Raw genomic sequence first — 24,502 nt, 5'->3', positions numbered from 1 at the left:
TCGAGCTGTGTATTAATTCAATCCCAGACAAACCGCCCTATCCCTGGGATCGAGCCGTGTATTAATTCAATCCGAGACAAACCGTCCTATCCCTGGGATCGAGCCGTGTATTAATTCAATCCCAGACAAACCGTCCTATCCCTGGGATCGAGCCGTGTATTAATTCAATCCGAGACAAACCGTCCTATCCCTGGGATCGAGCTGTGTATTAATTCAATCCTAGACAAACCATCCTATCTCTGGGATCGAGCCGTGTATTAATTCAATCCCAGACAAACCATCCTATCTCTGGGATCGAGCTGTGTATTAATTCAATCCCAGACAAACCGTCCTATCTCTGGGATCGAGCTGTGTATTAATTCAATCCGAGACAAACCGTCCTATCCCTGGGATCGAGCTGTGTATTAATTCAATCCTAGACAAACCGTCCTATCCCTGGGATCGAGCTGTGTATTAATTCAATCCCAGACAAACCATCCTATCCCTGGGATCGAGCTGTGTATTAATTCAATCCCAGACAAACCATCCTATCCCTGGGATCCAGCCGTGTATTAATTCAATCCCAGATAAACCGTCCTATCCCTGGGATCGAGCCGTGTATTAATTCAATCCCAGATAAACCGTCCTATCCCTGGGATCGAGCCGTGTATTAATTCAATCCCAGACAAACCATTCTATCCCTGGGATCCAGCCGTGTATTAATTCAATCCCAGACAAACCGTCCTATCCCTGGGATCGAGCCGTGTATTCATTCAATCCCAGACAAACCGCCCTATCCCTGGGATCGAGCCGTGTATTAATTCAATCCCAGACAAACCATCCTATCCCTGGGATCCAGCCGTGTATTAATTCAATCCCAGATAAACCGTCCTATCCCTGGGATCGAGCCGTGTATTAATTCAATCCCAGACAAACCGCCCTATCCCTGGGATCGAGCCGTGTATTAATTCAATCCCAGACAAACCGTCCTATCCCTGGGATCCAGCCGTGTATTATTCAATCCCAGACAAACCGTCCTATCCCTGGGATCGAGCTGTGTATTAATTCAATCCGAGACAAACCGTCCTATCCCTGGGTTCCAGCCGTGTATTAATTCAATCCCAGAGAAACCATCCTATCCCTGGGATCCAGCCGTGTATTTATTCAATCCCAGACAAACCGTCCTTTCCCTGGGATCCAGCCGTGTATTAGTTCAATCCCAGATAAACCGTCCTATCCCTGGGATCGAGCCGTGTATTAATTCAATCCCAGATAAACCGTCCTATCCCTGGGATCCAGCCGTGTATTAGTTCAATCCTAGACAAACCATCCTATCCCTGGGATCGAGCTGTGTATTAATTCAATCCCAGACAAACCGTTCTATCCCTGGGATCGAGCCGTGTATTAATTCAATCCCAGACAAACCGTCCTATCCCTGGGATCGAGCCGTGTATTAATTCAATCCCAGATAAACCGTCCTATCCCTGGGATCGAGCCGTGTATTAATTCAATCCCAGACAAACCGTCCTTTCCCTGGGATCGAGCTGTGTATTAATTCAATCCCAGACAAACCGTCGTATCCCTGGGATCGAGCTGTGTATTAATTCAATCCCAGACAAACAGTCCTATCCCTGGGATCGAGCAGTGTATTAATTCAATCCCAGACAAACCGCCCTATCCCTGGGATCGAGCCGTGTATTAATTCAATCCCAGACAAACCGTCCTATCCCTGGGATCCAGCCGTGTATTAATTCAATCCCAGACAAACCGTCCTATCCCTGGGATCGAGCTGTGTATTAATTCAATCCCAGACAAACCGTCCTATCCCTGGGATCGAGCTGTGTATTAATTCAATCCCAGACAAACCGTCCTATCCCTGGGATCGAGCCGTGTATTAATTCAATCCCAGACAAACCGTCCTATCCCTGGGATCGAGCCGTGTATTAATTCAATCCGAGACAAACCGCCCTATCCCTGGGATCGAGCTGTGTATTAATTCAATCCCAGACAAACCGTCCTATCCCTGGGATCGAGCCGTGTATTAATTCAATCCCAGACAAAACGCCCTTTCCCTGGGATCGAGCCGTGTATTAATTCAATCCCAGACAAACCGTCCTATCCCTGGGATCGAGCCGTGTATTAATTCAATCCGAGACAAACCGCCCTATCCCTGGGATCGAGCTGTGTATTAATTCAATCCCAGACAAACCGTCCTATCCCTGGGATCGAGCCGTGTATTAATTCAATCCCAGAGAAACCGCCCTATCCCTGGGATCGAGCCGTGTATTAATTCAATCCGAGACAAACCGTCCTATCCCTGGGATCCAGCCGTGTATTAATTCAATCCCAGAGAAACCATCCGATCCCTGGGATCCAGCCGTGTATTAATTCAATCCCAGACAAACCGTCCTTTCCCTGGGATCCAGCCGTGTATCAGTTCAATCCCAGATGAACCGTCCTATCCCTGGGATCGAGCCGTGTATTAATTCAATCCCAGATAAACCGTCCTATCCCTGGGATCCAGCCGTGTATTAGTTCAATCCCAGAGAAACTGCCCTATCCCTGGGATCGAGCAGTGTATTAATTCAATGCCAGACAAACCGTCCTATCCCTGGGATCGAGCCGGGTATTAATTCAATCCCAGACAAACCGTCCTAACCCTGGGATCGAGCCGTGTATTAATTCAATCCCAGATAAACCGTCCGATCCCTGGGATCGAGCCGTGTATTAATTCAATCCCAGACAAACCGTCCTTTCCCTGGGATCGAGCCGTGTATTAATTCAATCCCAGACAAACCGTCCTATCCCTGGGATCGAGCCGTGTATTAATTCAATCCCAGACAAACCGTCCTATCCCTGGGATCGAGCCGTGTATTAATTCAATCCCAGACAAACCGTCCTATCCCTGGGATCGAGCAGTGTATTAATTCAATCCCAGACAAACCATCCTATCCCTGGGATCGAGCTGTGTATTAATTCAATCCCAGACAAACCGTCCTATCCCTGGGATCGAGCTGTGTATTAATTCAATCCCAGACAAACCGTCCTATCCCTGGGATCGAGCTGTGTATTAATTCAATCCCAGACAAACCGTCCTATCCCTGGGATCGAGCTGTATATTAATTCAATCCCAGACAAACCGTCCTATCCCTGGGATCGAGCCGTGTATTAATTCAATCCCAGACAAACCGTCCTATCCCTGGGATCGAGCCGTGTATTAATTCAATCCCAGACAAACCGTCCTATCCCTGGGATCGAGCAGTGTATTAATTCAATCCCAGACAAACCGCCCTATCCCTGGGATCGAGCCGTGTATTAATTCAATCCCAGACAAACCGTCCTATCCCTGGGATCCAGCCGTGTATTAATTCAATCCCAGACAAACCGTCCTATCCCTGGGATCGAGCTGTGTATTAATTCAATCCCAGACAAACCATCCTATCCCTGGGATCGAGCTGTGTATTAATTCAATCCCAGACAAACCGTCCTATCCCTGGGATCGAGCTGTGTATTAATTCAATCCCAGACAAACCGTCCTATCTCTGGGATCGAGCTGTGTATTAATTCAATCCCAGACAAACCACCCTATCCCTGGGATCGAGCTGTGTATTAATTCAATCCCAGACAAACCATCCTATCCCTGGGATCGAGCTGTGTATTAATTCAATCCCAGACAAACCGTCCTATCCCTGGGATCGAGCCGTGTATTAATTCAATCCCAGACAAACCGTCCTATCCCTGGGATCCAGCCGTGTATTAATTCAATCCCAGAGAAACCATCCTATCCCTGGGATCCAGCCGTGTATTAATTCAATCCCAGACAAACCGTCCTTTCCCTGGGATCCAGCCGTGTATTAGTTCAATCCCAGATAAACCGTCCTATCCCTGGGATCGAGCCGTGTATTAATTCAATCCCAGATAAACGGTCCTATCCCTGGGATCCAGCTGTGCATTAGTTCAATCCCAGAGAAACTGCCCTATCCCTGGGATCGAGCCGTGTATTAATTCAATCCCAGACAAACCATCCTATCCCTGGGATCGAGCCGTGTATTAATTCAATCCCAGACAAACCGTCCTATCCCTGGGATCGAGCCGTGTATTAATTCAATCCCAGATAAACCGTCCTATCCCTGGGATCGAGCCGTGTATTAATTCAATCCCAGACAAACCGTCCTTTCCCTGGGATCGAGCCGTGTATTAATTCAATCCCAGACAAACCGTCCAATCCCTGGGATCGAGCCGTGTATTAATTCAATCCCAGACAAACCGTCCTATCCCTGGGATCGAGCCGTGTATTAATTCAATCCCAGACAAACCGTCCTATCCCTGGGATCGAGCAGTGTATTAATTCAATCCCAGACAAACCATCCTATCCCTGGGATCGAGCTGTGTATTAATTCAATCCCAGACAAACCGTCCTATCCCTGGGATCGAGCTGTGTATTAATTCAATCCCAGACAAACCATCCTGTCCCTGGGATCGAGCTGTGTATTAATTCAATCCCAGACAAACCGTCCTATCCCTGGGATCGAGCTGTGTATTAATTCAATCCCAGACAAACCGTCCTATCCCTGGGATCGAGCTGTGTATTAATTCAATCCCAGACAAACCGTCCTATCCCTGGGATCGAGCTGTATATTAATTCAATCCCAGACAAACCGTCCTATCCCTGGGATCGAGCCGTGTATTAATTCAATCCCAGACAAACCGTCCTATCCCTGGGATCGAGCCGTGTATTAATTCAATCCCAGACAAACCGTCCTATCCCTGGGATCGAGCCGTGTATTAATTCAATCCCAGACAAACCGTCCGATCCCTGGGATCGAGCCGTGTATTAATTCAATCCCAGACAAACCGTCCTATCCCTGGGATCGAGCCGTGTATTAATTCAATCCGAGACAAACAGTCCTCTCCCTGGGATCGAGCCGTGTATTAATTCAATCCTAGACAAACCATCCTATCTCTGGGATCGAGCCGTGTATTAATTCAATCCCAGACAAACCATCCTATCTCTGGGATCGAGCCGTGTATTAATTGAATCCCAGACAAACCGCCCTATCCCTGGGATCGAGCCGTGTATTAATTCAATCCCAGACAAACCGTCCTATCCCTGGGATCGAGCTGTGTATTAATTCAATCCCAGACAAACCGTCCTATCCCTGGGATCGAGCCGTGTATTAATTGAATCCCAGACAAACCGCCCTATCTCTGGGATCGAGCTGTGTATTAATTCAATCCCAGACAAACCGCCCTATCTCTGGGATCGAGCCGTGTATTAATTCAATCCCAGACAAACCGCCCTATCTCTGGGATCGAGCCGTGTATTAATTGAATCCCAGACAAACCGCCCTATCTCTGGGATCGAGCCGTGTATTAATTGAATCCCAGACAAACCGCCCTATCTCTGGGATCGAGCCGTGTATTAATTGAATCCCAGACAAACCGCCCTATCTCTGGGATCGAGCTGTGTATTAATTGAATCCCAGACAAACCGCTCGATCTCTGGGATCGAGCCGTGTATTAATTGAATCCCAGACAAACCGCCCTATCTCTGGGATCGAGCTGTGTATTAATTCAATCCCAGACAAACCGCCCTATCTCTGGGATCGAGCCGTTTATTAATTGAATCCCAGACAAACCGTCCTATCCCTGGGATCGAGCTGTGTATTAATTGAATCCCAGACAAACCGCCCTATCTCTGGAATCGAGCCGTGTATTAATTGAATCCCAGACAAACCGTCCTATCCCTGGGATCGAGCTGTGTATTAATTGAATCCCAGACAAACCGCCCTATCTCTGGGATCGAGCCGTGTATTAATTGAATCCCAGACAAACCGTCCTATCTCTGGGATCGAGCCGTGTATTAATTGAATCCCAGACAAACCGCCCTATCTCTGGGATTGAGCTGTGTATTAATTGAATCCCAGACAAACCGTCCTATCCCTGGGATCGAGCTGTGTATTAATTCAATCCCAGACAAACCGTCCTATCCCTGGGATCGAGCCGTATATTAATTCAATCCCAGACAAACCGTCCTATCCCTGGGATCGAGCCGTGTATTAATTCAATCCCAGACAAACCGTCCTATCCCTGGGATCGAGCTGTGCATTAATTCAATCCCAGACAAACCGTCCTATCCCTGGGATCGAGCAGTGTATTAATTCAATCCCAGACAAACCGCCCTATCCCTGGGATCGAGCCGTGTATTAATTCAATCCCAGACAAACCGTCCTATCCCTGGGATCCAGCCGTGTATTAATTCAATCCCAGACAAACCGTCCTATCCTTGGGATCGAGCTGTGTATTAATTCAATCCCAGACAAACCATCCTATCCCTGGGATCGAGCTGTGTATTAATTCAATCCCAGACAAACCGTCCTATCCCTGGGATCGAGCTGTGTATTAATTCAATCCCAGACAAACCGTCCTATCTCTGGGATCGAGCTGTGTATTAATTCAATCCCAGACAAACCACCCTATCCCTGGGATCGAGCTGTGTATTAATTCAATCCCAGACAAATCATCCTATCCCTGGGATCGAGCTGTGTATTAATTCAATGCCAGACAAACCGTCCTATCCCTGGGATCGAGCCGTGTATTAATTCAATCCCAGACAAACCGCCCTTTCCCTGGGATCGAGCTGTGTATTAATTCAATCCGAGACAAACTGCCCTATCCCTGGGATCGAGCTGTGTATTAATTCAATCCCAGACAAACCGTCCTATCCCTGGGATCGAGCCGTGTATTAATTCAATCCCAGAGAAACCGCCCTATCCCTGGGATCGAGCCGTGTATTAATTCAATCCGAGACAAACCGTCCTATCCCTGGGATCCAGCCGTGTATTAATTCAATCCCAGAGAAACCATCCTATCCCTGGGATCCAGCCGTGTATTAATTCAATCCCAGACAAACCGTCCTTTCCCTGGGATCCAGCCGTGTATTCGTTCAATCCCAGATAAACCGTCCTATCCCTGGGATCGAGCCGTGTATTAATTCAATCCCAGATAAACCGTCCTATCCCTGGGATCCAGCCGTGTATTAGTTCAATCCCAGAGAAACTGCCCTATCCCTGGGATCGAGCCGTGTATTAATTCAATCCCAGACAAACCGTCCTATCCCTGGGATCGAGCCGTGTATTAATTCAATCCCAGACAAACCGTCCTATCCCTGGGATCGAGCCGTGTATTAATTCAATCCCAGATAAACCGTCCTATCCCTGGGATCGAGCCGTGTATTAATTCAATCCCAGACAAACCGTCCTTTCCCTGGGATCGAGCCGTGTATTAATTCAATCCCAGACAAACCGTCCTATCCCTGGGATCGAGCCGTGTATTAATTCAATCCCAGACAAACCGTCCTATCCCTGGGATCGAGCCGTGTATTAATTCAATCCCAGACAAACCGTCCTATCCCTGGGATCGAGCAGTGTATTAATTCAATCCCAGACAAACCATCCTATCCCTGGGATCGAGCTGTGTATTAATTCAATCCCAGACAAACCGTCCTATCCCTGGGATCGAGCTGTGTATTAATTCAATCCCAGACAAACCATCCTGTCCCTGGGATCGAGCTGTGTATTAATTCAATCCCAGACAAACCGTCCTATCCCTGGGATCGAGCCGTGTATTAATTCAATCCCAGACAAACCGTCCTATCCCTGGGATCGAGCTGTGTATTAATTCAATCCCAGACAAACCGTCCTATCCCTGGGATCAAGCCGTGTATTAATTCAATCCCAGACAAACCGTCCAATCCCTGGGATCGAGCCGTGTATTAATTCAATCCCAGACAAACCGTCCTATCCCTGGGATCGAGCAGTGTATTAATTCAATCCCAGACAAACCGCCCTATCCCTGGGATCGAGCCGTGTATTAATTCAATCCCAGACAAACCGTCCTATCCCTGGGATCGAGCCGTGTATTAATTCAATCCCAGACAAACCGTCCTATCCCTGGGATCGAGCCGTGTATTAATTCAATCCGAGACAAACCGTCCTATCCCTGGGATCGAGCCGTGTATTAATTCAATCCTAGACAAACCATCCTATCTCTGGGATCGAGCCGTGTATTAATTCAATCCCAGACAAACCGCCCTATCTCTGGGATCGAGCCGTGTATTAATTCAATCCCAGACAAACCGCCCTATCTCTGGGATCGAGCCGTGTATTAATTGAATCCCAGACAAACCGCCCTATCCCTGGGATCGAGCCGTGTCTTAATTCAATCCCAGACAAACCGTCCTATCCCTGGGATCGAGCTGTGTATTAATTCAATCCCAGACAAACCGTCCTATCCCTGGGTTCGAGCCGTGTATTAATTGAATCCCAGACAAACCGCCCTATCTCTGGGATCGAGCTGTGTATTAATTCAATCCCAGACAAACCGCCCTACCTCTGGGATCGAGCCGTGTATTAATTCAATCCCAGACAAACCGCCCTATCTCTGGGATCGAGCCGTGTATTAATTCAATCCCAGATAAACCGTCCTATCCCTGGGATCGAGCCGTGTATTAATTCAATCCCAGACAAACCGTCCTATCCCTGGGATCGAGCCGTGTATTAATTCAATCCCAGACAAACCGTCCTATCCCTGGGATCGAGCAGTGTATTAATTCAATCCCAGACAAACCATCCTATCCCTGGGATCGAGCTGTGTATTAATTCAATCCCAGACAAACCGTCCTATCCCTGGGATCGAGCTGTGTATTAATTCAATCCCAGACAAACCATCCTGTCCCTGGGATCGAGCTGTGTATTAATTCAATCCCAGACAAACCGTCCTATCCCTGGGATCGAGCCGTGTATTAATTCAATCCCAGACAAACCGTCCTATCCCTGGGATCGAGCTGTGTATTAATTCAATCCCAGACAAACCGTCCTATCCCTGGGATCGAGCTGTATATTAATTCAATCCCAGACAAACCGTCCTCTCCCTGGGATCGAGCCGTGTATTAATTCAATCCCAGACAAACCGTCCTATCCCTGGGATCGAGCCGTGTATTAATTCAATCCCAGACAAACCGTCCTATCCCTGGGATCGAGCAGTGTATTAATTCAATCCCAGACAAACCGCCCTATCCCTGGGATCGAGCCGTGTATTAATTCAATCCCAGACAAACCGTCCTATCCCTGGGATCGAGCCGTGTATTAATTCAATCCCAGACAAACCGTCCTATCCCTGGGATCGAGCCGTGTATTAATTCAATCCGAGACAAACCGTCCTATCCCTGGGATCGAGCCGTGTATTAATTCAATCCGAGACAAACCATCCTATCTCTGGGATCGAGCCGTGTATTAATTCAATCCCAGACAAACCGCCCTATCTCTGGGATCGAGCCGTGTATTAATTCAATCCCAGACAAACCGCCCTATCTCTGGGATCGAGCCGTGTATTAATTGAATCCCAGACAAACCGCCCTATCCCTGGGATCGAGCCGTGTATTAATTCAATCCCAGACAAACCGTCCTATCCCTGGGATCGAGCTGTGTATTAATTCAATCCCAGACAAACCGTCCTATCCCTGGGATCGAGCCGTGTATTAATTGAATCCCAGACAAACCGCCCTATCTCTGGGATCGAGCTGTGTATTAATTCAATCCCAGACAAACCGCCCTACCTCTGGGATCGAGCCGTGTATTAATTCAATCCCAGACAAACCGCCCTATCTCTGGGATCGAGCCGTGTATTAATTGAATCCCAGACAAACCGCCCTATCTCTGGGATCGAGCCGTGTATTAATTGAATCCCAGACAAACCGCCCTATCTCTGGGATCGAGCCGTGTATTAATTGAATCCCAGACAAACCGCCCTATCTCTGGGATCGAGCTGTGTATTAATTGAATCCCAGACAAACCGCCCTATCTCTGGGATCGAGCCGTGTATTAATTCAATCCCAGACAAACCGCCCTATCTCTGGGATCGAGCCGTGTATTAATTGAATCCCAGACAAACCGTCCTATCCCTGGGATCGAGCTGTGTATTAATTGAATCCCAGACAAACCGCCCTATCTCTGGGATCGAGCCGTGTATTAATTGAATCCCAGACAAACCGTCCAATCCCTGGGATCGAGCCGTGTATTGATTGAATCCCAGACAAACCGCCCTATCTCTGGGATCGAGCCGTGTATTAATTGAATCCCAGACAAACCGTCCAATCCCTGGGATCGAGCCGTGTATTGATTGAATCCCAGACAAACCGTCCTATCCCTGGGATCGAGCCGTGTATTAATTCAATCCCAGACAAACCGCCCTATCTCTGGGATCGAGCCGTGTATTAATTGAATCCCAGACAAAGCGCCCTATCTCTGGGATCGAGCAGTGTATTAATTGAATCCCAGACAAACCGCCCTATCTCTGGGATCGAGCTGTGTATTAATTGAATCCCAGACAAACCGCCCTATCTCTGGGATCGAGCTGTGTATTGATTGAATCCCAGACAAACCGCCCTATCTCTGGGATCGAGCTGTGTATTAATTGAATCCCAGACAAACCGCCCTATCTCTGGGATCGAGCTGTGTATTAATTGAATCCCAGACAAACCGCCCTATCTCTGGGATCGAGCTGTGTATTAATTGAATCCCAGACAAACCGCCCTATCTCTGGGATCGAGCTGTGTATTAATTGAATCCCAGACAAATCGCCCTATCTCTGGGATCGAGCTGTGTATTAATTGAATCCCAGACAAACCGCCCTATCTCTGGGATCGAGCTGTGTATTAATTCAATCCCAGACAAACCGCCCTATCTCTGGGATCGAGCTGTGTATTAATTCAATCCCAGACAAACCGCCCTATCTCTGGGATCGAGCTGTGTATTAATTCAATCCCAGACAAACCGCCCTATCCCTGGGATCGAGCTGTGTATTAATTGAATCCCAGACAAACCGCCCTATCTCTGGGATCGAGTTGTGTATTAATTGAATCCCAGACAAACCGCCCTATCTCTGGGATTGAGCTGTGTATTAATTGAATCCCAGACAAACCGCCCTATCTCTGGGATCGAGCTGTGTATTAATTGAATCCCAGACAAACCGCCCTATCCCTGGGATCGAGCTGTGTATTAATTGAATCCCAGACAAACCGCCCTATCTCTGGGATCGAGCTGTGTATTAATTCAATCCTAGACAAACCGTCCTATCCCTGGGATCGAGCCGTGTATTAATTCAATCCCAGAGATCGAGTGGTTTCTGTGCCGCTATGGAACTGGGTGAAGAGCTCCCCATCCCACCGCTGTCTCGCTGTGACCTGGGTGTCCTGTGTTTTAAATTTGTAAAAGTTGCTTCGTGCCCTCAAGACTGTCTGTAGTTTGTAATTTGAGAGTGTCCGTGGTTTGAGAGGGGCCTCTTGCATATTTTACCATGGAAGTTATGTGTGTCTCTCACCAGGCCCCGATCAGTTCTGTGTTTGTGACTATCAGTGATGTCAATCCCAGTGCGTGCTCGAGTCCACATGCCTGCATTAAAGAAATGGATGTGGGCAAGGGTAAGGAGAGTTGTGGGGAGGGGACACACAAGGTGAAACTCTTAGCTTGCGGTCCAGGTGGGAAACAATAGGATGAAGGATGATACGATCTACAAAGAGAGTTTTGTTACTGGAACATCTGTGATGAAGCAAAGGGATTGGGGCGAGCTCGTTCAGGTCGTTATCCACCAGGTGCCGAGGAACCAATGGTCAGAAAAGTTATGTTTAGCAGGCCAAAGGGCCTGGCGTATTTGTTATTTTATCGGTTAGGAGGATGGTACAAATGCGATTCCTTGTAATCGTTAGTACTCTACTCATTTCATTTGGTTCATTGATTTATACTTGGCCCCGATTCACTTAAGTGTTCGGAAGATCGGAAAAAGGCACACATGAGATTATGATATCCATTTCACGTAACAAAGAGATCTCATTGCTACGGCCCCCTGGTAATGCTGCTGTAGGAGGAGGTATTGGGCACTGAACGTAAACTGCTGGTCGTAAGGGAAGCCAGATCTGCTTCATGGTAAACGCTGAATGCAGGGTGCAGAGTCGGAAATTCTGACACTGCCAGACAGGTCAGCGGGTATCAGCGGAATCTTCCTTCAAGCTCCCGGCTGAAATGTGATCCTCACCTGTACGAGCAGCCCGCCCTCATGTTCTGGCGGAACAGCACGCTGTTTCTACCCATCCTGGAGCAGGATCCATCGCCAGCACTCTTGAGGACAGTCAGGCTGGTACAACAAATGGTCAAGGACCTCAACGAGGGTTCAAACCTTCCAGACGTCGAGACAGTCTGCAACCAGAGTCTACCCTCCCCTCAACCCCCACAGGAGGACCGGGGTCATGTGACTGAGCAGCTCACTGATGCAGCCTGGGGGACGCAGCGGGGGGCCGACCCGGCCCAGTGTCCGGGGGTTACAGTGGGGAATGACCCGGCCCAGTGTCCGGGGGTTACAGTGGGGAATGACCCGGCCCAGTGTCCGGGGGTTACAGTGGGGAATGACCCGGCCCAGTGTCCGGGGGTTACAGTGGGGAATGACCCGGCCCAGTGTCCGGGGGTTACAGTGGGGAATGACCCGGCCCAGTGTCCGGGGGTTACAGTGGGGAATGACCCGGCCCAGTGTCCGGGGGTTACAGTGGGGAATGACCCGGCCCAGTGTCCGGGGATTGAGACCATACAATGGCAACATGTTCCCGTAAAGGTCAAGGGTGGTTCCAAGAACTTCAGGGAACCTTGGATGTCAGGGGATACACGAGAATGGATTAGGAAAAAAAGGAGGGCTTTTGGCAGATACAAAAGGCTAAAGACGGAGGAAGCCCTAGAGGAGTACAAGAAGTGCAGGGGGGTACTTAAAAAAGAAATTAGGAGATCAAGGAGGGGCCATGAAATAACACTGGCGAGCAAAATAAAGGAAAATCCTAAGATGTTTTATAAGTATATTAAGGGTAAGAGGATGACTAGGGAAAAAATAGGGCCCATTAGGGACAAAAATGGCAATCTGTGTGTGGAGCCGGCAGATGTAGGAGGGGTTCTAAATGAATTTTTTGCATCCGTTTTCACTATGGAGAAGGACGATGTAGACATAGAAATACGGGAGGGGGACTGTGATATACTCGAACATATTAACATCGAGCGGGAGGAGGTATTGGCGGTTTTAGCAGGCCTAAAAATGGATAAATCCCCAGGCCCGGACGAAATGTATCCCAGGCTACTGTGTGAGGCAAAGGAGGAGATTGCGGGGGCTCTGACACATATATTCAGAACCTCTCTGGCCACAGGGGATGTGCCAGAGGACTGGAGAACCGCTAATGTAGTACCATTATTCAAGAAGGGGAGTAGGGAAAAACCGGGGAACTACAGGCCAGTGAGCCTAACATCAGTGGTAGGAAAATTATTGGAAAAAATTCTGAAGGACAAAATTAGTCTCCACTTGGAGAAGCAAGGATTAATCAGGGATAGTCAACATGGCTTTGTCAAGGGAAGATCATGTCTGACTAATTTGATTGAATTTTTTGAGGGGGTGACGAGGCGTGTGGATGAGGGTAACGCAGTGGATGTGGTATACATGGATTTCAGTAAGGCCTTCGATAAAGTCCCCCACAGGAGACTGGTCAAGAAGGTACGAGCCCATGGAGTCCAGGGTGCCTTGGCACTTTGGATACAAAACTGGCTTAGTGGCAGAAGGCAGAGGGTGATGGTCGAAGGTTGTTTTTGTGACTGGAAGCCTGTGGCCAGTGGGGTACCACAGGGATCGGTGCTGGGTCCCTTGCTGTTTGTGGTCTACATTAATGACTTGGATATGAATGTAAAAGGTACGATCAGTAAGTTCGCTGATGATACAAAAATTGGTAGGGTGGTAAATAGCGAGGAGGATAGCCTCAGTCTGCAGGACGATATAGATGGGTTGGTCAGATGGGCGGAACAGTGGCAAATGGAATTTAACCCGGAAAAGTGCGAGGTGATGCACTTTGGAGGGACTAACAAGGCAAGGGAATACACAATGAATGGGAGGACCCTAGGCAAGACAGAGGGTCAGAGGGATCTTGGTGTGCAAGTTCACAGATCCCTGAAGGCGGCGGAACAGGTAGATAAGGTGGTAAAGAAGGCATATGGGATACTTGCCTTTATTAGCCGAGGCATAGAATATAAGAGCAAGGAGGTTATGATGGAGCTGTATGAAACACTGGTTAGGCCACAGCTGGAGTACTGTGTGCAGTTCTGGTCGCCACACTACAGGAAGGATGTGATCGCTTTGGAGAGGGTGCAGAGGAGATTCACCAGGATGTTACCAGGGCTGGAGCGCTTCAGCTATGAAGAGAGACTGGGAAGATTGGGTTTGTTTTCCTTGGAGCAGAGGAGGCTGAGGGGGGACATGATTGAGGTGTACAAAATTATGAGGGGCACAGATAGGATGGATACTAAGGAGCTTTTTCCCTTCGTTGAGGGTACTATAACAAGGGGACATAGATTCAAGGTAAAAGGCGGGAGGTTTAGAGGGGATTTGAGAAAGAACTTTTTCACCCAGAGGGTGGTTGGAGTCTGGAACTCACTGCCTGAGAGGGTTGTGGAGGCAGGAACCCTCACAACATTCAAGAAGCATTTGGATGAGCACTTGAAATGCCATAGCATACAAGGCTACGGACCAAATGCTGGAATATGGGATTAGAGTAGTCAGGGCTGATGGCCGGCGCAGACACGATGGGCCGAAGGGCCTCTATCCGTGCTGTATAACTCTATGACTCTATGACACGGCCCAGTGTCCGGGGGTTACAGTGGGCAATGACACGGCCCAGTGTCCGGGGGTTACAGTGGGCAATGACACGGCCCAGTGTCCGGGGGTTACAGTGGGGAATGACACGGCCCAGTGTCCGGGGGTTACAGTGGGCAATGACCCGGCCCAGTGTCCGGGGGTTACAGTGGGGAATGACCCGGCCCAGTGTCCGGGGGTTACAGTGGGGAATGACACGGCCCAGTGTCCGGGGGTTACTGTGGGGAATGACACGGCCCAGTGTCCGGGGGTTACAGTGGGCAATGACCCGGCCCAGTGTCCGGGGGTTACAGTGGGCAATGACCCGGCCCAGTGTCCGGGGGTTACAGTGGGAAATGACCCGGCCCAGTGTCCGGGGGTTACAGTGGGCAATGACCCGGCCCAGTGTCCGGGGGTTACAATGGGGAATGACCCGGCCCAGTGTCCGGGGGTTACAGTGGGCAATGACCCGGCCCAGTTCCCAGCTCCCCACGGCCAATATTAGGAGTCTTCCCTCCGGCACAGCCCAATCCCAAACAACCCGGTGTGGAAGGATATGCAGCAACCTCACCGCTAAAGGCCAGGACTGGCGCTCCCAACAGGTAACCAGCGTTCCCGCTCCGTCTCTTTGCTCTGACCATCGTTGGGTTCTGGGCACAAGTGGAAAACAAGGCATTTGAGTTACTTGGGACAGGAGGGACCCGTACCGACCGGGCGGCCAGGAGGGACCCGTACATACAGTACCATACTGTAACGAGTGACCCATACTGGCTGTATCATACTATAAGGAGTGAACCGTGCAGACTGTAGTGTAAGGAGAGACGCTTACACAAAGGAGAGACCCGTACAGAAAGGAGTGACCCTTAAGGAAAGAGGACATTGATTTAAGCTGAATGGTGGAAGGATTGGAGGGGACATGAGGAAAAACCTTTTTTTACCCAGAGGGTGGTGGATGTATGAAATTCGTTGCCCGAATTGGTGGTGGAGGCAGGGACCCTCAACTCTTTAAAAGTACCTGGACCTGCACCTAAAGTGCTGTAAGCTGCAGGGCTACGGACCGGGTGCTGGAAGGTGGGATTAGAATGGGCACCTAGTTGTTCTTCAAGCATGAGCGGCCCCTTTCTGTGCTGTATCTTTTCTATGGTTCTATCAGTCAAAACCCAAAAGGTGATTCCCAGCTCCAAAGGAGTGAGCTTACACATGGTCAAAGATGATTATCTCTCTTCCCCAGGACAAAGCAATGAGATTGGCACCTTAAAGGCCCGCTCCCTCGCCCGCCCACCTTAAAGGCCCGCTCCCTCGCCCGCCCACCTTAAAGGCCCGCTCCCTCGCCCGCCCACCTTAAAGGCCCGCTCCCTCGCCCACCTTAAAGGCCCGCTCCCTCGCCCGCCCGCCTTAAAGGCCCGCTCCCTCGCCCGCCCACCTTAAAGGCCCGCTCCCTCGCCCACCTTAAAGGCCCGCTCCCTCGCCCACCTTAAAGGCCCGCTCCCTCGCCCACCTTAAAGGCCCGCTCCCTCGCCCGCCCACCTTAAAGGCCCGCTCCCTCGCCCGCCCACCTTAAAGGCCCGCTCCCTCGCCCGCCCGCCTTAAAGGCCCGCTCCCTCGCCCGCCCGCCTTAAAGGCCCGCTCCCTCGCCCGCCCACCTTAAAGGCCCGCTCCCTCGCCCGCCCACCTTAAAGGCCCGCTCCCTCGCCCGCCCACCTTAAAGGCCCGCTCCCTCGCCCACCTTAAAGGCCCGCTCCCTCGCCCACCTTAAAGGCCCGCTCCCTCGCCCACCTTAAACGCCCGCTCCCTCGCCCACCTTAAAGGCCCGCTCCCTCGCCCGCCCGCCTTAAAGGCCCGCTCCCTCGCCCGCCCACCTTAAAGGCCCGCTCCCTCGCCCACCTTAAACGCCTGCTCCCTCGCCCACCTTAAAGGCCCGCTCCCTCGCCCACCTTAAAGGCCCGCTCCCTCGCCCACCTTAAAGGCCCGCTCCCTCGCCCACCTTAAAGGCCCGCTCCCTCGCCCACCTTAAAGGCCCGCTCCCTCGCCCATTGGCGCACTGTATCTGCTATGTGTTCTAACTACAGGGAGCAGGCTATTCCAGATCTGGTGATGGTCTAAGGAATAATTAATGACGTTACTGTAAAGGAGCCTCTAGGTAGCAGTGATCACAATATAATTGAATTTCGCATTCAGTTTGAGGGAGAGAAGAGTAGGTCTAAAGCTTGGGTTTAAACTTAAATAAGGGTAATTATGAGGGCATGAAGACAGAGCTGGCTAAAATGAACTGGGAACTTAGGTGAAGGGATAGTTCAGTAGAGATGCAGTGGCAGACATTTAATGAGATATTTAATAACAATCCGCAAAGTCACATTCCAGTGAGAAAGAAAGACTCCAGGGGAAGGACGTACCATCCGTGGCTAACTAAGAAAGTTAAAGATAGTATCAGATTGAAAGAAAAAGCATACAATTCCGCGAAGATTAGTGGCAGGTCAGAAGATTGGACAGAATATAAAAAACAGCAAAGAATGACGAAAAGAATAATAATGAGCGAGAAATTGAAGTCCGAGAGAAAGCTAGCTAGAAATTTAAAAACAGATAATAAGAGTTTCTACAGGTATTTAAGAAGGAAAAGAGTAAGTAAAGTGAGCATTGATTCTCTAGAGAGTGAGTCTGGGGAATTAATAATGGAGAATAAGGAAATGGTGGATGAATTGAACAGATATTTTGCATCCGTCTTCACTGTAGAGGATACAAATAACATGCCAGAAATAATTGTGAATCAAGAGGTGAAAGGGAGGGAGGAAATTAAAACATTTACAATCACCAGGGAACTGAAAGCTGACAAGTCCCCAGGTCCTGACTGACTTCATCCTCGGGTCTTAAAAGAAGTGGCTGCAGAGATAGTAGATGCATTGGTATTAATTTTCCAAAATTCCCCAGATTCTGGAAGGGTCCCATCAGATTGGAAAATAGCGAATGTAACTCCTCTATTCAAGAATGGAGGGAGACAGAATGCAGGAAACTACAGGCCAGTTAGCTTAACATCTGTCATAGGGAAAATGCTAGAATCTATTATTGAGGTGGTTATAGCAGGGCACTTAGAAAATCTCAATGCAATCGGGCCGGGTCAACATGGCTTTGTGAAAGGGAAATTGTGTTTGACTAATTTATCAGAGTTCTTTGAGAAAGTAACAAGCAACGTGGATAAAGGGGATCCTGTGGATGTGGTGTACTTGGATTTCCAGAAGGCTTTTGACAAGGTGTCACATCAAAGGATACTTCACAAAATAAGAGCTCATAGTGTAAGGGGGTAACATATCAGCATGGATAAAAGATTGGTTAGCTAACAGGAAACAGAGAGTAGGCATAAATGGGTCATTTTCAGGTTGGCAAGATGTAACGAGTGGAGTGCCACAGGGATCAGTGCTTGGGCCTCAACTATTTACAATCTATATCAATGACTTGGATGAAGGGACAGAATGTATGGTTGCTAAATTTGCTGATGACACAAAGGTAGGTAGGAAAGTAAGTTATGAAGAGGACATAAGGAGTCTGCAAAGGGATATGGATAGGTTAAGTGAGTGGGCAAAAATTTGGCAGATGGTGTATAATGTGGGAAAATGTGAACTTGTCCACTTTGGCAGGAGGAATAGAAAAGCAGAATATTATTTAAATGGAGAGAGATTGCAGAACTCTGAGGTACAGACGATCTGGGTGTCCGAGTACATGAATCACAAAAAGTTAGTATGCAGGTACAGCAAGTGATTAGGAAGGCAAATGGAATGTTGTCATTTATTGCAAGGGGAATGGAATATAAAAGTAGAGATATTTTACTACAGTTGTACAGGGCATTGGTGAGACCACATCTAGAATACTGTGTGCAGTTTTGGTCTCCTTATTTAAGAAAGGACATAATTGCTTTCGAGGCAGTTCAGAGAAGGTTCACTCGACTGATTCCTGGGATGAGGGGGTTATCATTTGAGGAAAGGTTGGACAAGTTGGGCCTGTATACACTGGAGTTTAGAAGAATGAGAGGTGATCTTATTGAAATATATAAGATCCTGAGGGGACTAGTCAAAAATAAGAAGGAGGCATATGACATGCATAGGCAGCTGGGATCAAGTGGATCCCTTGAAGAGTATAGAGATTGCCGGAGTAGAGTTAAGAGAGAAATCAGGAGGGCAAAAAGGGGATATGAGATTGCTTTGGCAGATCAGGCAAAGGTGAATCCAAAGAGCTTCTACAAATACATAAAGGGCAAAAGGGTAACAAGGGAGAGAGTAGGGCCTCTTAAGGATCAACAAGGTCATCTATGTGCGGAACCACAAGAGATGGGTGAGATCCTGAATGAATATTTCACATCGGTATTTACGGTTGAGAAAGGCATGGATGTTAGGGAACTTGGGGAAATAAATAGTGATGTCTTGAGGAGTGTACATATTACAGAGAGGGAGGTGCTGGAAGTCTTAACGCGCATCAAGGTAGATAAATCTCCGGGACCTGATGAAATGTATCCCAGGACGTTATGGGAGGTTAGGGAGGAAATTGCGGGTCCCCTAGCAGAGATATTTGAATCATCCACCGCTACAGGTGAGGTGCCTGAAGATTGGAGGGTAGCAAATGTTGTGCCTTTGTTTAAGAAGGGCGGCAGGGAAAAGCCTGGGAACTACAGACCAGTGAGCCTGACATCTGTAGTGGGTAAGTTGTTAGAGGGTATTCTGAGGGACAGGATCTACAGGCATTTGGAGAGGCAGGGACTAATTAGGAACAGTCAGCATGGTTTTGTGAGAGGAAAATCATGTCTCACGAATTTGATTGAGTTTTTTGAAGGGGTAACCAAGAAGATAGATGAGGGCTGTGCAGTAGACGTGGTCTGCATGGACTTCAGCAAAGCATTTGACAAGGTACCGCATGGTAGGTTGTTACATAAGGTTAAATCTCATGGGATCCAAGGTGAGGTAGCCAATTGGATACAAAATTGGCTTGACGACAGAAGACAGAGGGTGGTTGTCGAGGGTTGTTTTTCAAACTGGATGCCTGTGTCCAGCGGTGTGCCTCAGGGATCGGTGCTGGGTCCGCTGTTATTTGTTATTTATATTAATGATTTGGATGAGAATTTAGGAGGCATGGTTAGTAAGTTTGCAGATGACACCAAGATTGGTGGCATTGTGGACAGTGAAGAAGGTTATCTAGGATTGCAACGGGATCTTGATAAATTGGGCCAGTGGGCCGATGAATGGCAGATGGAGTTTAATTTAGATAAATGTGAGGTGATGCATTTTGGTAGATCGAATCGGGCCAGGACCTACTCCGTTAATGGTAGGGCGTTGGGGAGAGTTATAGAACAAAGAGATCTGGGAGTACAGATTCATAGCTCCTTGAAAGTGGAGTCACAGGTGGATAGGGTGGTGAAGAAGGCATTCAGCATGCTTGGTTTCATTGGTCAGAACATTGAATGCAGGAGTTGGGATGTCTTGTTGAAGTTGTACAGGGCATTGGTGAGGCCACACTTGGAGTACTGTGTACAGTTCTGGTCACCCTATTATAGAAAGGATATTATTAAACTAGAAAGAGTGCAGAAAAGATTTGCTAGGATGCTACCGGGACTTGATGGTTTGACTTACAGGGAGAGGTTAGACAGACTGGGACTTTATTCCCTGGAGAGTAGGAGGTTAAGGGGTGATCTTATAGAAGTCTATAAAATAATGAGGGGCATAGATAAGGTCGATAGTCAAAATCTTTTCCCAAAGGTAGGGGAGTCTATAACGAGGGGGCACAGATTTAAGGTGAGAGGGGAGAGATACAAAAGGATCCAGAGGGGCAATTTTTTCACTCAAAGGGTGGTGAGTGTCTGGAACGAGCTGCCAGAGGCAGTAGTAGAGGCGGGTACAATTTTGTCTTTTAAAAAGCATTTGGACAGTTACATGGGGAAGATGGGTATCGAGGGATATGGGCCAAGTGCAGGCAATTGGGACTAGCTTAGTGGTATAAACTGGGCGACATGGACATGTTGGGCCGAAGGGCCTGTTTCCATGTTGTAACTTCTATGATTCTATGATTCTATGACTAGAAGGGGTAGATGCTGAGAGGATGTTTCCCCTTGTGGGAGAGACTAGAACTAGGGGCCACAGTTTAAAAATAATGGGTCTCCCATTTAAGACGGAGGTGAGGAGAATTTTTTTCTCTCAGAGGGTGGTGAGTCTGTGGAACTCCCTTCCCCAGAGAGCGGTGGAGTCAGGGTCATTGAATATTTTTAAAGCTGAGTTAGATAGATTCCTGATTAACAAGGGAGTCATAGGTTATAGTAGGTAGATGGGAAAGTAGGGTTAAGGTCACAATCAGATCAGCCATGATCTTATCAAATGGAGGACTGATGAGGGTAGTGCAGTGGATGTTGTCTACGTGGATTTTTAGTAAGGCATTTGACAAGTTCCCACATGGCAGACTGATCAGAAAGGTAAAAGCTCATGGGATACAGGGAAATGTGGCGAATTGGATCCAAAACTGGCTCAGTAACAGGAAACAAAGGGTAAAAGTTGATGGATGTCTTTGCAAATGGAAATCCGTTTCCAGTGGTGTGCCACAGGGCTCAGTATTGGGTCCCTTGCTGTTTGTGTTGTGTATTAATGATTTGGACTTGAATGTAGGGGGCATGATTGGCAAATTTGCAGACAACACAAAAATTGGCCGTGTAGTTGATAGTGAAGAGGATAGCTGTAGACTCCAAGAAGATATCAATGGGTTGGTGGAGTGGGCGGAAAAGTGGCAAATGGAGTTCAACCCGGAGAAGTGTGAGGTCATGCACTTAGGGAGGGCAAACAGTAAAAGGGAATACACAGTAAATGGGAATATATTGAGAGGGGTAGAGGAAGTGAGAGACCTTGGAGTGCATGTGTACAGGTCCCTGAAGGTGGCAGTACAGGTAGATAAGGTTGTGAAGAAGGCATATGGAATGCTCTCCGTTATTAGCCGAGGCATAGAATACAAAAGCAGGGATGTAATGATGGAACTGTATAAAACGCTGGTAAGGCCACAGATGGAGTATTGTGCGCAGTTCTGGTCACCACATTACAGGAAGGACGTAATTGCTCTGGAGAGAGTGCAGAGAAGATTTACAAGAATGTTGCCAGGGCTTGAAAAATGCAGCTACGAGGAGAGATTGGATAGGCTGGGGTTATTTTCCTTGGAGCAGAGGAGGCTAAGGGGAGACTTGATTGAGGTGTACAAAATTATGAGGGGCCCAGATAGAGTCGACAGGAAGTACCTGTTTCTCCTAGCGGAGAGTTCAAGAACTAGAGGAAAGAGATTTAAGCTGATTGGTGGAAGGATTAGAGGGGACATGAGGAAAAACTTTTATTTATCCAGAGGGTGGTGGGTGTATGGAATTCGCTGCCCGAATTGGTGGTAGAGGCAAGGACCCACAACTCTTTTAAAAAGTACCTGACGTACTGTAAGCTGCAGGGCTACGGACCGGGTGCTGGAAGGTGGGATTAGAATGGGCACCTGGTTGTTCTTCGAGCCGGCACGGACATGATGGGCCGAATGGCCCCCTTCTGTGCTGTATCTTTTCTATGGTGCTATGGTTCGATCCGTACAGACCGGACTGTACAGTAACAGGAGACCCGTGCGGACCGGACTGTACAGTAACAGGAGACCCGCGCGGACCGGACTGTACAGTAACAGGAGACCCGCGCGGACCGGACTGTACAGTAACAGGAGACCCGCGCGGACCGGACTGTACAGTAACAGGAGACCCGCGCGGACCGGACTGTACAGTAACAGGAGACCCGCGCGGACCGGACTGTACAGTAACAGGAGACCCGCGCGGACCGGACTGTACAGTAACAGGAGACCCGCGCGGACCGGACTGTACAGTAACAGGAGACCCGCGCGGACCGGACTGTACAGTAACAGGAGACCCGCGCGGACCGGACTGTACAGTAACAGGAGACCCGCGCGGACCGGACTGTACAGTAACAGGAGACCCGCGCGGACCGGACTGTACAGTAACAGGAGACCCGCGCGGACCGGACTGTACAGTAACAGGAGACCCGCGCGGACCGGACTGTACAGTAACAGGAGACCCGCGCGGACCGGACTGTACAGTAACAGGAGACCCGCGCGGACCGGACTGTACAGTAACAGGAGACCCGCGCGGACCGGACTGTACAGTAACAGGAGACCCGCGCGGACCGGACTGTACAGTAACAGGAGACCCGCGCGGACCGGACTGTACAGTAACAGGAGACCCGCGCGGACCGGACTGTACAGTAACAGGAGACCCGCGCGGACCGGACTGTACAGTAACAGGAGACCCGCGCGGACCGGACTGTACAGTAACAGGAGACCCGCGCGGACCGGACTGTACAGTAACAGGAGACCCGCGCGGACCGGACTGTACAGTAACAGGAGACCCGCGCGGACCGGACTGTACAGTAACAGGAGACCCGCGCGGACCGGACTGTACAGTAACAGGAGACCCGCGCGGACCGGACTGTACAGTAACAGGAGACACGCGCGGACCGGACTGTACAGTAACAGGAGACACGCGCGGACCGGACTGTACAGTAACAGGAGACCCGCGCGGACCGGACTGTACAGTAACAGGAGACCCGCGCGGACCGGACTGTACAGTAACAGGAGACCCGCGCGGACCGGACTGTACAGTAACAGGAGACACGCGCGGACCGGACTGTACAGTAACAGGAGACCCGCGCGGACCGGACTGTACAGTAACAGGAGACACGCGCGGACCGGACTGTACAGTAACAGGAGACCCGCGCGGACCGGACTGTACAGTAACAGGAGACACGCGCGGACCGGACTGTACAGTAACAGGAGACCCGCGCGGACCGGACTGTACAGTAACAGGAGACCCGCGCGGACCGGACTGTACAGTAACAGGAGACCCGCGCGGACCGGACTGTACAGTAACAGGAGACACGCGCGGACCGGACTGTACAGTAACAGGAGACCCGCGCGGACCGGACTGTACACTAACAGGAGACCCGCGCGGACCGGACTGTACACTAACAGGAGACCCGCGCGGACCGGACTGTACCATATCCGTTCGGTGATGTTCACATTCCCGTCTCAGGGACAATCTGGCGTGGAACTTACCGTCACAAAGAATATGTGAAAGGTCTGCTGGATCTTGGTGGCAGAGAGCGAGACGTTGGTGAGGGCAAAGACCACGCGGGCTCCGACGAGCCCCTCGATCCCCCGGTACTCGATCCAGTAGGTCACCTGAGAGAAAGAGCAGGTTTCAGCAATCTGTGCTGTACTCTCGCAACAACAACTACTTGCCTTTATATAGCATCTTTAACATCGTAAAATGTCCCAAGGTGCTTCACAGGATCCAATCAGACAAAATTTGTCATCGAGCCACATAAGGAGATACTAGGACGGGTGTCCAAAGGCTTGGTCAAAGAGATAGGTTTTAAGGAGCATCTTAAAGGAGGGGAGAGAGGCGGAGAGGCTTTGGGACAGAAATCCAGAGCTTAGGGCCTAGACAGCTGAAGGCACGACCACTAATAGTGGACCGATTAAAGTCAGGAATGTGCAAGAGGCCAGAATTGGAGGAATGCAAAGATCTGAGGACTGTAGGGGCTGGAGAAGGTTACAGAGATAGGGAGGGGCGAGGCAATGGAGTGATTTGAAAACAAGGGAGAGAACTGTAAGGTGTTCCTGGACCGGGAGCCAATGTAGGTCAGCGAGCACAGGGGTGATGGGTGAATGGGACTTGGTGCAAGTGAGGAGACGGGCAGCAGAGTTTTGGATGATTTTAAATTTAATTTGGGAATAATCTGGGGCAGGAAAGCTCATATTGATA

General features: G+C 49.4%; 1 protein-coding gene across 2 annotated transcripts in view; it reads right to left on the bottom strand.

Annotated features, from left to right (window-relative positions):
• The window catches only part of LOC137309880 (tectonic-3-like), a 136,382-nt gene that overhangs the window by 35,889 nt on the left and 75,991 nt on the right, over positions 1 to 24,502 (bottom strand). For both annotated transcript variants that reach the window (XM_067977899.1, XM_067977898.1), the window contains 3 exons: positions 23,791 to 23,916; positions 15,245 to 15,335; positions 12,070 to 12,172 (listed from right to left, as the gene is read on the bottom strand). In XM_067977899.1, the coding sequence (XP_067834000.1) occupies positions 12,070 to 12,172; positions 15,245 to 15,335; positions 23,791 to 23,916 (320 nt within the window). The remainder of the gene's footprint in view (positions 1 to 12,069; positions 12,173 to 15,244; positions 15,336 to 23,790; positions 23,917 to 24,502) is intronic.

This window comes from Heptranchias perlo, unplaced genomic scaffold (assembly GCF_035084215.1).
Source record: "Heptranchias perlo isolate sHepPer1 unplaced genomic scaffold, sHepPer1.hap1 HAP1_SCAFFOLD_188, whole genome shotgun sequence".
NCBI lineage: Eukaryota > Metazoa > Chordata > Chondrichthyes > Hexanchiformes > Hexanchidae > Heptranchias > Heptranchias perlo.
The sequence above is the reverse complement of the archived record's forward strand: the minus strand, read 5'-3'. Positions and strand labels throughout refer to the sequence as shown.